This window comes from Perognathus longimembris, chromosome 16 (assembly GCF_023159225.1).
Source record: "Perognathus longimembris pacificus isolate PPM17 chromosome 16, ASM2315922v1, whole genome shotgun sequence".
NCBI classification, from domain to species: Eukaryota; Metazoa; Chordata; class Mammalia; order Rodentia; family Heteromyidae; genus Perognathus; species Perognathus longimembris.
In genome coordinates, this window is record NC_063176.1 from 54,235,872 (window position 1) to 54,251,504 (window position 15,633).

Below are 15,633 nucleotides of genomic sequence, written 5' to 3' on the forward strand. Positions count from 1 at the left end.
CATGGGACCCTATGTCTAGAGGATCTTGTCTTTCAACCAAGGTAAGAATGCAGATTAATATGTGGCATTCACATTACAAACTCCTTTGAATAGGTTCTTCTGTGTTTTATTCCACTGGTGTTGAAGATTAAAGACACTTCTTTTTCAGATGGTAATGTCATGGGAAGAACAAGGCCCCATGCTTAAAACTGACCCTGTGGAAGAAGGCATGCTTCCTGAAGTGCACCCGACAGGCCCCACACTGGCTCTGTAGTTGATGCTTCACCTTCAGGGAATCTCGCAACCAGGGAAATCTGGGAACATTGCCAAGCCAGGGAGTTCCTCTTCACCAGACGGGCATTTCACTGTAAGTTAGAAGTGCTCAGATAGTCTGCTCCGGACATATCCCTGTACAACTGAGAGAAAGGAAATGAATGACCAGCAGCCGAGCAGAGAGAATGAATCTGTGGTTTGTTTTGCATCCTGTCACAGAGTTTCCTGGCAAATCTAAACACAAGCTGTCCATAAGAACAGCCTGTAGGGAAAGACTTTTTTTTTTTCTTCCTCCCCTGCTTTTCCTGCCTTCCCATTTTCTTAGATGGGCCTCATAGGAGTATCTCCTAGATTGCCAAGAAACTCATTGACTCAAATCCTAGTGTCAGAAGCCATTTCTCTATGAGCCCAACTTAAAACTCATCCATCATCTTAGAAATAATGAACACAAAGGAATGAATCATGGATCCAAGAGGTCCTGAGAGATCCCTGGAATTACAAATATCTCTCTCTCTCTCTCTCTCTCTCTCTCTCTCTCACTCACTCCTGTAGAGCTGAGTGACTTGTGTTGTCTCTGCTTTCATTCTCATTTGTCTTCCTTTGGTTAGTACACCTCCAACAGCACTAGGGCTTGACACCTTTATCAAACCACATAAACGCTAGGAAGGGTTTGAGGGGGTGCTAAGGTTTGTAAGTATTGGGAGGATAATCATGTTTCCGGGAACCCCCAGGCTGTGCTGGAGAATCAGACCAGACTGATGGAAAGGATGAAGCATGGGAAGATCCAGGTGTTGGTCGTCGCTAGAGGGAAAATGAACTGGCCACTCTACTCCCTCTGTGCTTTGGTTCTACACTGTGAACCCAACAGCGGTCCGTGGGTGCATTTCTTCATCTACCTTTAGATCTGCCAAAGTATCAAAAGTTGTCTCCTTCTAGAATGCCGCCTCTTAATTCTATTATCCATAAATTGACTCTGAACGACCATTCTGTTTGTTAATCTCTTTGTAGGAATACTTCCTAGAAGGTGGGTGAGGGCCTATAAGCCAGAGCCAATCAATTAACAACTCCACCTGGAAAATTAGTAATCAAAAGGAGTTCCAGTTGACAATGGGTCTGAGAACAAGCTCTAGACATACATATCTTCTTGGGGAAGGTTAGTGGTGATATTACGATTTGCCGTATGGAAGAGTGAGAAGAGGCATGAGTACTTTCCACCTTATTGTATCCAATTCAGTGACTCTTTTTTTTTTTTTTTTTGGCCAGTCCTGGGCCTTGGACTCAGGGCCTGAGCACTGTCCCTGGCTTCTTCCTGCTCAAGGCTAGCACTCGGCCACTTGAGCCACAGCGCCGCTTCTGGCCGTTTTCTGTATATGTGGTGCTGGGGAATTGAACCTAGGGCCTCCTGTATCCCAGGCAGGCACTCTTGCCACTAGGCTATATCCCCAGCCCTCAGTGACTCTTTTGAAGCAAGAAAGCCAAGGGATGGATGGACTCCGTAAGAGTCAACCAGATCAGATGTGGTGGGAGGAGCGTACTATAAGTTAGGTGAGAAAGAGGAGCATAGTGTTCATACTGTCCGTGGGCCTCATCACCTCTTCTGACAGTCAGTATGGTAGAAGCCATTGAGCAGGATGCTACAATGTCTCAGGAAGGATGCTAATTCTGGCTGTTGGGCAATTCCAGGCAGTTCATAAGTTTCCTATACCTGATTATCTCAATTATGAAATGGGAATCGATGCATGGGAGATTATAGACAATAAAAAGCAGTACCCTTATCATTACACATAATAATCACTATTATTATGTTATTATGTTATTATTTTATTATATTATTATTATTATGGGGGAAAAATCTGTTCTTAGTGAGTTGGTATTTTTTGAGTTATATATACACCAACCAAAAAAGAATCCTCTGTAGATGCTTTAAAAAGTACTGACATGTGAATGCAGTCATTGTTTGGCTTGGAATTTATTAAGGCATCCACCTAACTATGCCAGACAAAAATGCTTTTAGTCCCATAACACTTATCATTGTAGACAGGATTACCCTGTCTACAGAAGCACAAGGCTCAGTTCTGAGAATGATTTGACAATGTACACTATGTGATAGAGGGGTATCAAAGCCCTATGGGTTTAGAGAAACACGGATCTTGTGAAAAGAAAGTTCCAGTAAAATCAATGGAGACACTTTGGGAAGGGCGACAGGACCTCAGAGCACCTCCATTTGAGAGGAAGTTGTGTTGTATCTTGGTAGAGAATCAGTCCAGCACACTGTGGCTCAGTCCTCAAATGACATCATCCAATTTATTTTCTCTGAAAGGATTCTTTCATATTTTATGTCACCACTGACTAGCTGGCGAAATTTCTCATTGTGTTCCTTAATTTCAATAAGAATATAACCAGTCCAGCTCTTGAGAGCTCCTGAGCTCATTACTTTCTGGTAGAAATGATGAGAAGTCAATATTTTTTATATTTGCTGTTGGAAAACAAAGCATGCAGCCATAAGCACTTTTTCTGGAAGAAAATAGTTTTATGAACACAGCCCTCAGCCTAAATTATACTAAAAGAATAGATTCTATAATTAGTTTTCTAATGTAATTGTTATTCCTAAGACTGTAGGAATCCCTTGAAAACAGTAATTACAAAAATAATTATATTGAAAAATGTAATTGCTTGGTACAGGTAAAGGTGATTTCTCTTTCATTGTTTACCAATTGCTTGATTTGGTCTTTTTCTAAAGAGAAATTGAAGAGGAAAGTAGAAAGAGAGAGAAAGAAAGAAAAAGAAGAGAGAGGAAGGAAGGAAAGAAGGAAGGAAGGAAGGAAGGAAAGAAGAAAGGAAGGAAGGAAGGAAAGGAAGGAAGAGAAAAGAAAAAAAGAGAGAAAGGAAGAAAGAAAAAAGGACAGAAAAGAAGAAAGGATGGAGGGAGAGACTAGGGGAGTAAGGGAAGAAGGACAGAAGGAAGGAAGGGAGGAAGGGAGGCAGGAAAAAAAGAGAAAGGAAGGAAGAAATAGTATAAAAAGACTATTCTATGTCGCATGCATGGTTCTTTCAGGCAAATTTTCAGGAAGGTTTTCAATTGAAGTTCACTGAAAGTTTAGTTGAAGTTATTAAATGACTGCTTTTGGCAAAAACAGTGAGCAGTAATTTTTTGTGTAGTATAATAGGCTTACATTTGTCTCTCTTTAAGCTTTTATCTTTACCATTTTTGTTATCATTCTCCTTATAGAGGAGAACGAGCATACTTTCAAAATAGTGGTAGATATTTGTTTATTTGGTTGCTTTAATGACAGATATATTGAGGATATGAAGTAGCTAAAGTGTGTATGTGCCTGGGTGTATCAGAGAGAGAACATAGAAAACTAGTATATTTTATTTTTTTTCAAACTAAAGCAAAAATATCATCTGTACTGTGACATTTTTACTACAAAGCTAAATTCTTTTTTCTTCTCCCACAAATCATTTTTTTAAAGGTAGGAATAAAACTGAACTTCAATTCTTGAACTGCCAGAGCATACTTCTTTCTTGGACAATGCCGTACACTCTCTGTTACACGATTCCTTAATGTCTATTTGCTCATGAATAATTCAATGTTCCTTTGAAGAAATGCTCGTGGCTGGATAATGGACAAGAAAACGTGTGCACTGGGTAAATCTGAAAGATGGAAATGGGGCTACATGGGGAACATTTTTTCACCCACAAGCTGGATTCCTGTTATTACCCAGAGATCACTACTGCAGCCGCTAGAGGTGATATTACTGGAGTCCCTAACCAGAGACCCAACAAGGATGATTCAAGCAAGCAAATAGGATGGATCCACTTGCTCACCCAATATGCCATATAAAGGGATTAGTGGTTTAAAAAAAAAAAAAACTGAGCAAAGACGAGTATTGCTTGACATTGGCACTAGGGGAAGATATAAAGGAAACATTTCAGCTTCTGTCTGGGATCCGGAAATGAGCTTCAGGCTGGAGGTGGATGTAAGTAAATTGTCTCTGAGAAGGTAAGGCCTGGCTAGCTCATCTCCATTCTGGGTTCTGTGGAAGGTTCCAGAGAAGTTATTGTTCCTGATATGACTTAAGGGGAACAACTTGGTTGTTCCTGTTCCTTCTTCTGTCCAGTGGCCTTCCAGTCAGAATTCCAGTCAGAAAGCACTCAGAACCCCAAAAACTGTTCCCTGGGGATAGTTCCAGTCCCACTTCATAAACATGCTGCCCATCCATCCTGCCTAACCCAGAACCCCAGTTGAGTGGAGGAGAGAGAGATTCAGAGCAAAGGTAAAGATGCAAAATGAAAACAGGAATGCCAGGCTTACCTCCACGCTGTTAGTTAACAATGGATTAGAAATGGAGAAGTAAGGCAGAAGCAGATTCTCAGTACTTGTGATAGTGAGATGGTTGTCTTGTACTCATGGTTTTAGTGGGTGTGGCCAAAAATAAAGGCAAGTCATCAAAAATGAACTGGCCCCTATTTCCTCTAACCAATCTTTGACCCTCTTAAAAAAAAAAAATCTCAGGCCCTTTTTCCGCCATCACTGAAGCAGGAGCAGGCCAAAATGATGTTCAATCCCTTTGTCACTTCTGACCGAAGCAAGAACCGGAAAAGGCATTCCAATGCATCTTCCCACATTCGCAGGAAGATTATGTCTTCCCCTCTTTCCAAAGAGCTGAAACAGAAGTACCATGTGCGGTCTATGCCCATCCGAAAGGATGATGAGGTGCAGGTTGTACGGGGACACGATAAAGGTCAGCAGATTGGCAAAGTGGTCCAGGTTTACAGGAAGAAGTATGTCATCTACATTGAACGGGTACAGCGGGAAAAGGCCAATGGCACCACTATCCATGTGGGCATTCACCCCAGCAAGGTGGTTATCACCAGGCTGAAACTGGACAAGGACCGCAAGTCCCGCCAAGTAGGAAAGGAAAAGGGCAAATATAAGGAAGAAGCAATTGAAAAGATGCAGGAATGAAGTAATCTTACATACAACTTTCATTAAAAAAAAAAAAAACTGTATCAAAGAAAAAAAATATCAGGCCTGGAAATCTGGCTTTAAAGAAAATTAGGATTATTCATTGACTTTAGGGACATTTACAAGAAATCAGTATATGGGCTGGGGATATGGCCTAGTGGCAAGAGTGCTTGTCTCATATACATGAGGCCCTGGGTTCAATTCCCCAGCACCACATATATTGAAAATGGCCAGAAGCGGCGCTGTGGCTCCAGTGGCAGAGTGCTAGCCTTGAGCGGGAAGAAGCCAGGGACAGTGCTCAGGCCCTGAGTCCAAGCCCCAGGACTGGCCAAAAAAAAAAAAAAAAAAAATCAGTATAATCCAAGTCATAAGATTCAGTTGATGGATTTTAAGAAGCGACACATGTTTGGCTATTTCATTTCTTAGTGATCATCTCATTCACTCCACATTCAGCTCTGATACATACATTTCTTGTGGTCTCAGTATCTCCTGGATTATTTGTACTAATTTTTTTTCTACATTTGGATTTGGGGCTGAAACTTGATGATATTAATGTTTCACACTATTCCTTTTCCTCCTCCTTTTTCTTTTAACTATTAAGGTAGCTAAGCTAACTATAAACCCAAGCTTGTCTAGCTACCCAGTGAAGCCCACTAGCTCTCCACCAATGTTAGCAAGCACTGCATTACAGGACTTCCTCAGGTACAAGTGCACTGTAACAGAATTTTTTTTAATTATTAAATTATCTCTAAGTAATTGTACAAACGAGGTGCCATTTAACAAAAGAGTCTGTGAATAACAGTGCATTTTGGTCAGTGTCACCCCCTTCAATATTCTCACTTCCATTCCACCCTTCATTTACTTCTTTATGCTTTTTCTTTTTCTTAATTTATTTTAAAGTAGTTTTACAAGAGTTGCCATGTAACAAAGCATTTTATGAATGTGATCTATCCTGATCCATGTGGCCCTTTCAATGTTCTCACCCAACCCTCCCTAATCCACCCACGACTTCACTCATTGATTTTGTAGGATATACGTTGGAGCCTTGTCTGTGTTTTCTCCTTCCTTTTTTCATTTATCTACTCTTCCCCCTTGGCCCCATTCCACTCCTTTTGAGTACCTGCTCCCTGGTGTTTTTGTTTTGCTGAACTTTGATTTTGTCTTTCTAAGGAATTACACTATTTGACATCGCCATAGAATCTACTATATTTTCAGTTAGTAGATTTACATACACTTTTATACTGGCCGAGATATGGTTCCAATGTCTTTGCTTCTTTCCTTACAACTTGAGAATTTCTTTTATGTAGCCGTGGAGGGCTACCGACAATAAAACTGAATCAGAGAGATCTAATATTTCTACTCATTCATTTTGAAAGAAATGTCTCTTATTTTTCCACAGAAGGTATCCCACGAAATTCCGCATGTGAGGATTTGTTTAATGAAGATGTATTCATCTGTTAATGGGCTGCATTCTTAGATGGGTGTCATTGAAATTTGGGCTTGGATGTCATTTGGTTTTTGTGGTAGGAGAGTGAACTCAGAGCCTCACACTTATTAGGCAGGTTCGGGACTCCAGTCTATTTTTACTTTAGTTATTAATCACACAGGAAGTTACACTTTTTCCTGGAGCCAGTCTGGGATTGTGATTCTACTGATTCCACATAGCTGGGATGACAAACACATGCCACTCTACTTGATTTTTCACTGATTAAAACAGACTCTGTACGTTTTAACATAGGCTAGTCTCAAACCATAATCTTTTTTTTTTTTTTTTTTTGGCCAGTCCTGGGCCGTGAACTCAGGGCCTGAGCACTGTCTCTGGCTTCCTTTTGCTCAAGGTTAGCACTCTGCCACTTGAGCCACAGCGCCACTTCTGGCCATTTTCTGTATATGTGGTGCTAAGGAATCGAACCCAGGGCCTCATGTATAGGAGGCAAGCACTCTTGCCAGTAGGCCATATCCCCAGCCTCAAACCATAATCTTGATCTCTTCTCTGCCCCTCTACTAGCTGAGATCAGAGCGGTGAATTTCAGTGTCTAGCTATTTTTAAAATGTGTTATTCAATTTAAATGAGAAAATATTTTCTGCAGTACTAGTTATATGTACGTCATATATATCATGTATATAATGATATACACATGATATATATTACATATACATGGTATGTATAATATATATAAAATAATGACATATACAAGATACACACACACAAATTTATATATCACAATATCATGGGATTTTCATTCCTAATGACGAACTAGATATCTTACTAAAAACAAAGATGAGGTAAAAGACAATGAGAGTGAGCATTTATTGCTACAAAAAATTGCTGAAAATGGGGGACACACTCTGCAAAGAGTCTTGCATGAATAACAAAAACACAAAGCATTCGGAATAATCAGGGTTGAAACTGGAATAGGATCTAGCAAATTGCTATGAAACCGGCAGCCCCTCTGAGAGCGTCACATAGTACAGGCTCTCTGAGCCTCCCTGGTTGCCCAGTGCACATTAGGTTCAGAAGGCAAGGCCTGGGCCAGCTGACGCTGTGCTGGAACCAAAACCCTCATCAGCCCAGGGCCCAAGAGGCCACGTTCTCAGACTACACACAGATGAGGACCAAGATGTGGCAGTGTGACTTGCCTGCAGAGCTCAGTGGAACAGAAAGTCAAACTATTTCTCAGCCTTCATGAAGAAAACTTGTTAAATTCGAGGCGAAAAAAAAAAAAAAACCCAAACATTTACAATATTATATCAGCAAGATATCAACAAGTACCAGAACACAAGAAACAATAAGAAATAAACAAAACACGGAAAGTTGAACTTTACAAAAGACAGAAATTTACTTTATCCTGTGAAAATAAGCCATTAGTAATGAAAAATAATGGAGAAGAGAAAAAGTCTTGACATAGTTATTTATCATGTGTAAAATCTTTACGAAGGATTCCTAAAATCAGTTAAAAAAAAAAAAGAGCCAAACAAATTGCCTAATAGAAAAATGGCCAAAAGACATGAACAGCAATTTTGCTAAAAATAAAAACACATTACCAAAAAGAAATGGGAAAAAAGACAATGCTAATAAATCTAATTAGGAATCTTATGGAACAGAGAAAACATAAATTGAAAAAATTCAGAAGACATTCCAGTTTACAAACCCTCTTAAATTGGCAAAAGATAGTACAAAGTCTGCTAGCCCCAATGCTCGTCAGGGATGTGGAAAAGTGAGAGCTTAGAACCAATTGACACTAGAAAAGGAAAATCAAACAATGACTTTGGAGAACAATTAGCACAATCTATAAAAATGTAAAATGCAAATATGTGCTAACTCTTCAGGCTTGGCCTGTCAAAGAGAGAAAGAAAGACAAACGGCATGTCCCCATTCCTATGTTTATGATGGTAAACTTGAGTCTGCATCTGAGTAACACTGAGCCAACAATCTGTGGAGCAGACACAAAATGGAATTTTACAGTACAGAGTGATTACATAGATCTGCATGCACTGATAGAAAATTACTCTTACTGGCTGGGGATATGGCCTAGTGGCAAGAGCGCTTGCCTTCTATACTTGAAGCCCTGGGTTCGATTCCCCAGCACCACATATACAGAAAATGGCCAGAAGTGGCGCTATGACTCAAGTGGCAGAGTGCTAGCCTTGAGCAAAAAGAAGCCAGGGACAGTGCTCAGGCCCTGAGTGCAAGGCCCAGGACTGGCAAAAAAATAAAGAAAAAGAAAAAGAAAAAAGAAAATTACTCTCACAAACCAAGTGTCAAGTAAGGGACAGTAAACTATCCAATAAATTCAGGATGCTTAAAAAAAAAATGCTTAAGACCTTATGGACCTCAGCCGTATGATGTTTTCTGCAAGGGGAGGAGATGAGGGGGATGCATTAGCTCAAAGGTTTATGTCTTCATGGGGACAAAGGACATGAGATGGGGAGAAAGGAAACTGGAAACTTCAGTGGGACTGGTGATACTTTGCTGCCTTCGTGGTGCGTCTGACATCATTTTAATGAGGATGTCCTACTTCCAGTGTTACAAACTGAATTTGGAAGACACATACCAATTATAGCAAATTATCGTGCAATTAATTTGTAGATAGTAGGCCCAACAGGTTACTCTATATCATTTAATTTGGACTTTTGCTCTGTCTCCAGATTCAAGGAACTATTCTTGTGTTGTTGTTTGGAAGATTGCATGTGTTCCAGTGTCTCGCCTATCATCCATCTGGGAGCGAATTCTAAGTTGATATGTCCTGCCTGGGATTTTATGGGATTCACCTGGGATTCCCAATGCACGTCTCAATTTTAGTACCTCGAGAGGAGGATATGGGCATGGGCTTGGTGGATCAGTCCTCTCCATTTCACGATGGACTCCACTTGCAACCGGGAGTCAGCCAGTATCCGCCCAGACGCTCTGTGTTTTAGAGTGTGCACCTGCGCTCTCGCCTCACCCAGTCCACCAGAAGTCATCGCGTTGAACTCCAGCTTCAAACAAAGCCCCAGCCCATACATTCTTCTCTGCCCCCACTATTACAGTTGTCTCTCTCTGGGACCTGTGAAGTTTTCCCCTGACTTCTCTGACTGCTTCCATCATAGCCCACCCCAAGCCTTTCTCATTACAGCATCCAGAGGGAAGAATGCAATGGGAAACCCTCTGGGCCGTTCCTTGACGTGACTTCCACACTTGATTGACACTGAATTATCTCTCCTGCAGCCCCTCCCCCTCTACCTGCAGCCTGTCTTAGACAACAGGGGCATACTTCTCCTTCAACACACCAGCGCTACTGTTCCTCTCTTCTGCATGGCCAGCCGTCCATAGCTGTCATTCATACACGAGCATATAGTCAGTTCTCATTGGACCTGTCCCAAATTGCCATCCAGAGTCATTCTCTATGAAGTCATTTCACAGGTGGGCTTGGCTGACATGTCCAAACATTTACTCCCTCTCTCTAGAATGTAATAATCACATCTGTAGTGCCTAAGGTTTGACACTTAAGTGCCTGACCCTCTTCTGAGAGCTTTCATGCGTGTGTGTTTTTAAATTCTCAAGTATGCTATTGCCAATTGAATCTGATTTGTAATTACATGAGCGCTCACCAGCTATTGTTAGAGAGGATAACTCATTTCCTGTTGTAACAAAACCTAAGTTGAGCTTGAACTCAAGGTCTCCCTAAATCGCAGCACTCATTTGTGCTCTCCTCTGGACATCTGAGTGGAAAGCTCTGGGAGCTGAGACTTGAAACATATCTCCGTACATGACCCAGATGAGCAACAAAGTGCCCCGAGTTCTACTGGTTACAAAGAATGAAATGAAATGCCTTGGAGGTCATCAATGCCTGCTTTTTCTCATTTCCCTACCTGGAGATTTTTGTACTGCTAAAAGCCCAGCCTGTGATATTTCCCATGTGAATGGAGATTATTTCGGCGGTGACACAAAACAGAAGCACAGTTCAAACTTGTATCAAGTTCTGAAAGAAAACATTACCTGACGACATTGAAAAACCTAGTATGAGTCAGGCGTGGTTGGATCAAGACACCCAAGTGATGCCAACAGAAATACAGCCTTCTCTCACTCTTCCTGTAGAATTGGGACTCATAAAACTTTCCTTGTATTGGCTTTGCTTTCCTGATACCTTTTCTACATAGGGTAAGTCTAGCAAGTTCCAGCTTATACTGTTGTGATAATGGATATCCAGTTGGGGAAGGAAGATCTGCTTCATTCATTTTAGTTACTGAGAGGGACCAGGGCCATCAAGTGCTTGGTTCATCTGGACTTGCCCTCTGGTGTTTCCAAGAAGACCAGTTACTGGATATTTATTGTGTCATTGCCTCCTTCAGTACACATCCATCCATTGAGCACCCAGTGCCCATCAGCCATTTACAGATGTGCTTAGCCGATGTACTTGTTCATTATAAACTTCTACTTGTAGACACCAATACATGTGTAAAGAACACACTAAAGTATTGGAAGAACCATGGGAAGGGCGTGACCATTCGCACAGATGCGCAAATGTATGAAAGTACGTAGCATTGCTGGACTCACCTAAATTGTGGGAATCCTGAACTAGACCAGTCTGCCTTGTTACTTGGCACTGTGGTGTTTCTTGCCTTTGATGTAACTGTGGGTGTCACTGGAGTCTGGGAAGTCTGTGTGGACAAGGTCTTTGAAGAACTCAGAGTTCTGCCTGGCAGGCCCGCTTGTCTTCCACCAAGGGAAAAACAATATTTGGAACTTTATTTTTATTTTTGCAAAATACTTCTCTAATTTATGTGGATTTGTTTTACATTTAATTTATTATTTATCTTCTATTAATGAACCCTTTGATTATTTCCCTTGGTGAGCAAAATTTTCCAGCAGTTGAAGATCTGAATAATGCAGAGACAACTAATTATGTTATTTTTTTCCAGCATGAGCATTGCGTATGTAGAAAGATTCTTACTGAGGGAAAAATAAAATCCACACATTTTAAATGGCTATTGTCTAGAAAAATGTGATGAGAAAAATGCTGTAGATTAGTTTGGAAATTAATTCCTAATCTGGGAAAAAAATTAAATAAACAAGGCCTGATCACTCTGGGAAACCAACAGAACAGAGATAGTAGTAAAAACACCTCACAATGGTCACCCCCCTGTGACACTCTCAATTTCCCACTTCCATGCCTCACTTTATTTTTTTAATATTATTTTAGTGCTGACATTGAGAGACCTATAAGTCTTGAAATAGCTTCCAAAAGGCAACCAAGTAATTGTATTTCATTCACTTAAATAACTTCCATGATTTTACAAAGTCTCTGTCCCCACGGTACATCATGAAATATCAAAGGAATACACCTTAACTCTAAAGCCACATAAAAATTGGCTTATGAAATATTATAGCACAAAATAAGAATAAGGACTTAAAAAGTAAAACCAGTGGTACCAGTTCTAGAAATCATTTTATGTGTAGGTGTGTTTTTACATTTTATAAGTTTCCTAGGAAGACAATGCATTTGCAGCCAGAAGTGATGCCTAATGAATTCCTACAACTACAGATAGGTTGACTTTACACAGCCAGTGTCTTCAGACAAGCACAATTTGTGGTGTCCAATATTTTGAGCACCTCCACTGTGTGTAGCCAATGAGGGGTTTGTAGGATGCCTTTCTTAACAATGGCCATTTACCTGTAAATTATGATGGAAATTATCTTTAGAATCGAGTAGCCTCCAATGAGTTGACCTCACATCCCCTACAGACCAACAGGAGCAATTCCTGAGTTCTTTGGACATTCCAGTACTTGTGGTCCACAATGGAAATAAATGGTCACATTAGAATTTTTCATGTAAACAGCAATAACTGTAGGATTCCTACAAGACCAAGAAATATAGAATTCTTCCCTAGCTGGGTCGTCTACAAAAAGAGAGGAGGCCCCACAAAGGTGGGATACGAATGGCCCACTTCAGATTCTGAAATCTGAATCGAGAGTAGCAAGAAGAGCCAGACAATAGCCAAGTATAGGCTCAATTCTAAGGGTTTATATGAAACACCAGGGAAAAAAAGAGGTAAATTAGTTCGTGTGTCTAAATAGCAGAAGCAATGCACTGAAGACACTGGTTGGGTAAACCAAGCTGTAAAAAGATAATTGCTAAAACCAAGAATTACAGTGATAACAATTTTCAAACTAGAACCTGATCACAGTCTCTTGGAATCATTACTTTAAAAAAATTACTGCCTTTTAGTAGTTGTAGGAAGGGTTTTTACTTTAAAATATTAGTTTATTAATACAATGCACTTTGAGCAATGTCATCCTTTCCATCATTCTCCTCCATCCCTCCCCACCTTCCCCACTCTCTTCAAATCACCTGGTTCTCTCTAGGCTTGCATTACTCAAGGCATTCTTAGCATTTATTTCTCAAGTGCAAAAGAAGGCTTGTGTGTATTTCCATGCATTTCATAATTTCATACTTAGCTCAAAGCAGGCGAACGACCTTTATATCTCTCTGTTTACAGTATCTACAGCATTCCTGATACATAGTAGACACTAAAAGAAAGCAGATGATATATGAAGGGCTCAGTGAAAGGATGGCGCCTAAAATCACATGGAAATAAGTCAATGACTGATGTAGGTAAGAAGCAGAAAATGATGGACAATTAAAGTGTGTCTTTGGGCATTTCTTTGGATGTCTTCCTTCTCCTGAGCCTTATTATGTCAGAATATGCCCTATTCTGAGGATGAGGGGCAGCAGAAATGTGAGCACACTTAAGATGTTCTGTAGCCTTGACATATTTTCCTTCTCCACCCCCCCCCACTTACAAGAGCCCCTAGAGTTACAGTTATAAATGAGGTGAGAGGTAAATCACAAATGTCAGAAGGCAGAATCGAGTTTTCAAAATCAAGCAGCAGCCAACAGTTGGTGTAAAGCTGGAATTTGCACCCAGGGTTGTAGATGTAAATCGTACATGTGGTTGGTTTGTATGTGACTATACACACCTGTATATGTCTTCTTGCTGTTCTCTTTCCCAGCCTGGAATGAACTAGAGGAGCAAAAATGTAACATGCATTCTTTAATTAAAAACATAACGGCATTCAAACACGTAACTTTCTGTTAAACTTAGCGTAACGGAGATTTGAGCTGGAAGCTTTGAGCTTCTCTGGCAGGCATTCTAACCACTTCAAGTATCACTCCAATTATTCTTTATTGCTTTTGTTATTAACAAAAATAAGGCCTCACATTTATACCTGGGCAAGCCTGGACTGAGTCCTCCTGTGTACCCTTCCCGTGTGTCCCCAAGCTCAGCTTGTAATGGGGTCTCAGATGTTTTGTCCTGATTGGCTTGAGTGTTGCTCTACCCCACCTCCACTTCCCGATAGTCGTGATTACCCATGGGACATCCAGAAAGCGCTGGCTTCCCTTGGATTGGTGGCTGGCTTCAGGAAAGTTTTTGAAAAGATAACCTCAAGTATTTGAATATTAGATAGCATGTATCTCTTTGCTGAAGTTAGAGGCGACGCGATGTAACCTTCCAATGTGAAAAATAAGAATACCTAATAAAAAAAATCAAAAGCTTATTTAAAGCTAGAATAAAACAAACCAAATCACAGTTAAGGCTCCGAGCAATTTCCCATTATTCCAATGGGTCTGCAGAGAGTTTTCTTATGGTTTGTGTTATGGGTTTGTTTTTTTTTCATTTTGTTTTCTGCCGTTCGTAGACACCAGAGCATCTGGAAGTTGAGACGTTTGCCTCTGAAAGCTAGCAAATGTGCAAGATGAAGTTTCTAGGAGCCAATCACATGTAACTCTGAGAAACATATGACAAGTGCTTAAGAAGCTATTGTATGTGAGAATACTCCCTACCCCTGCCTTATTTTTGCCTACAAATAAGCCAATTTTCCTTAAAGGCCCACTACAGACACACAAGCTAATATGGGGTGGGGGGAGGGGGAAGATATCTAAGTCAAGGATGATCTAGCACCTTTTCAGTGACTGATAATGTCAGGTTGCTGTAGACAAAGCATGCTCTCCCATCCCCCACCTCAGCCTCTCCTGCCCCAGACTTTTCTTGGCCCAGATCCATGGTACTCTGTCTGCGGCCACTTAGTCTATAGATTTGTGTCCATTGTGGTGCTTGATGCTCACCTCCGTTTGGGATGTCTTCTGTGAGTACCTTCAGGGGATCCAACATCCTAACTCTGGCTCTCGAAAGGTCCATGGTCAGGGACCTCCAGAGGTGACTGACTCTTCAGTGTCTGGGTCTCCTGATCAACCCTATCCAGGACACAGCCACAAGCACCGTGCTCCTGTTAGTCATGGACCCATTCACGGCTTCAGGGATGGAGCCCAATCGTGCCAATGTCTTCCGGCCGCATCAGGACAGCCGGAGCCTGCATGGCTACAAGATATTCTCCAGCACCAGAGCCCAAGCCTTTCTGCTGTCTGTCTTCCAAACCCATGCAGTTTTTAAATCTGCCGACTGATCAAATTCCTTATTCATGAAGCGAGGGGAAGGGAAAGACATTCTACTGGCCCAACTGGCTTCTTTTTCCATGCTGTTACATTGTACATTTAAAGGTCATGTACATTAGATACTTTTCCTCATGACTAGAATCGCCCATCCTATTCCTTTGTTGTTGGTGGTGGGTTTTGTTGTTGTTGTTGTTGTTTTTTACTTTTTAAGTGATAAGCCTTAGTTCATCTCATGAAAACTTAAAGTTCTGTATTATTACAATTTGAGACACAATAATCTAGTCCTAAGATAACATTGCAGAGATAGTGCCCCAAGAGATCTTTGGACTATTCTAAAATTTCCACTCTGCTTCTGCTCAGACTGCCTTGCTCAGCAGTTCCAAGAGCCCTGTACATGTCATCAAGAGTGTGTAGTCCTGAGAAGGACAGAAACAAAGGGACTTAATGAATTGTAGACCAATAGCAATATAATATCTA

The 15,633-nt window shown here is 40.9% G+C and overlaps 1 protein-coding gene across 1 annotated transcript; it reads left to right on the forward strand.

The window, feature by feature from the left end:
* Window positions 1–4,807: 4,807 nt before the first annotated feature.
* LOC125364667 (60S ribosomal protein L26-like) lies at window positions 4,808–5,272 on the forward strand. The gene has a single exon (XM_048364287.1). The coding sequence runs from the start codon at window positions 4,808–4,810 to the stop codon at window positions 5,219–5,221; it is 414 nt and encodes a 137-aa protein (XP_048220244.1). The 3' UTR covers window positions 5,222–5,272.
* Window positions 5,273–15,633: the final 10,361 nt, after the last annotated feature.

Bases quoted from the DNA above. Each gene is read 5' to 3' on its own strand.
- LOC125364667 (XM_048364287.1), top strand. From the start codon at position 4,808: ATGATGTTCAATCCCTTTGTCACTTCTGACCGAAGCAAGAACCGGAAA.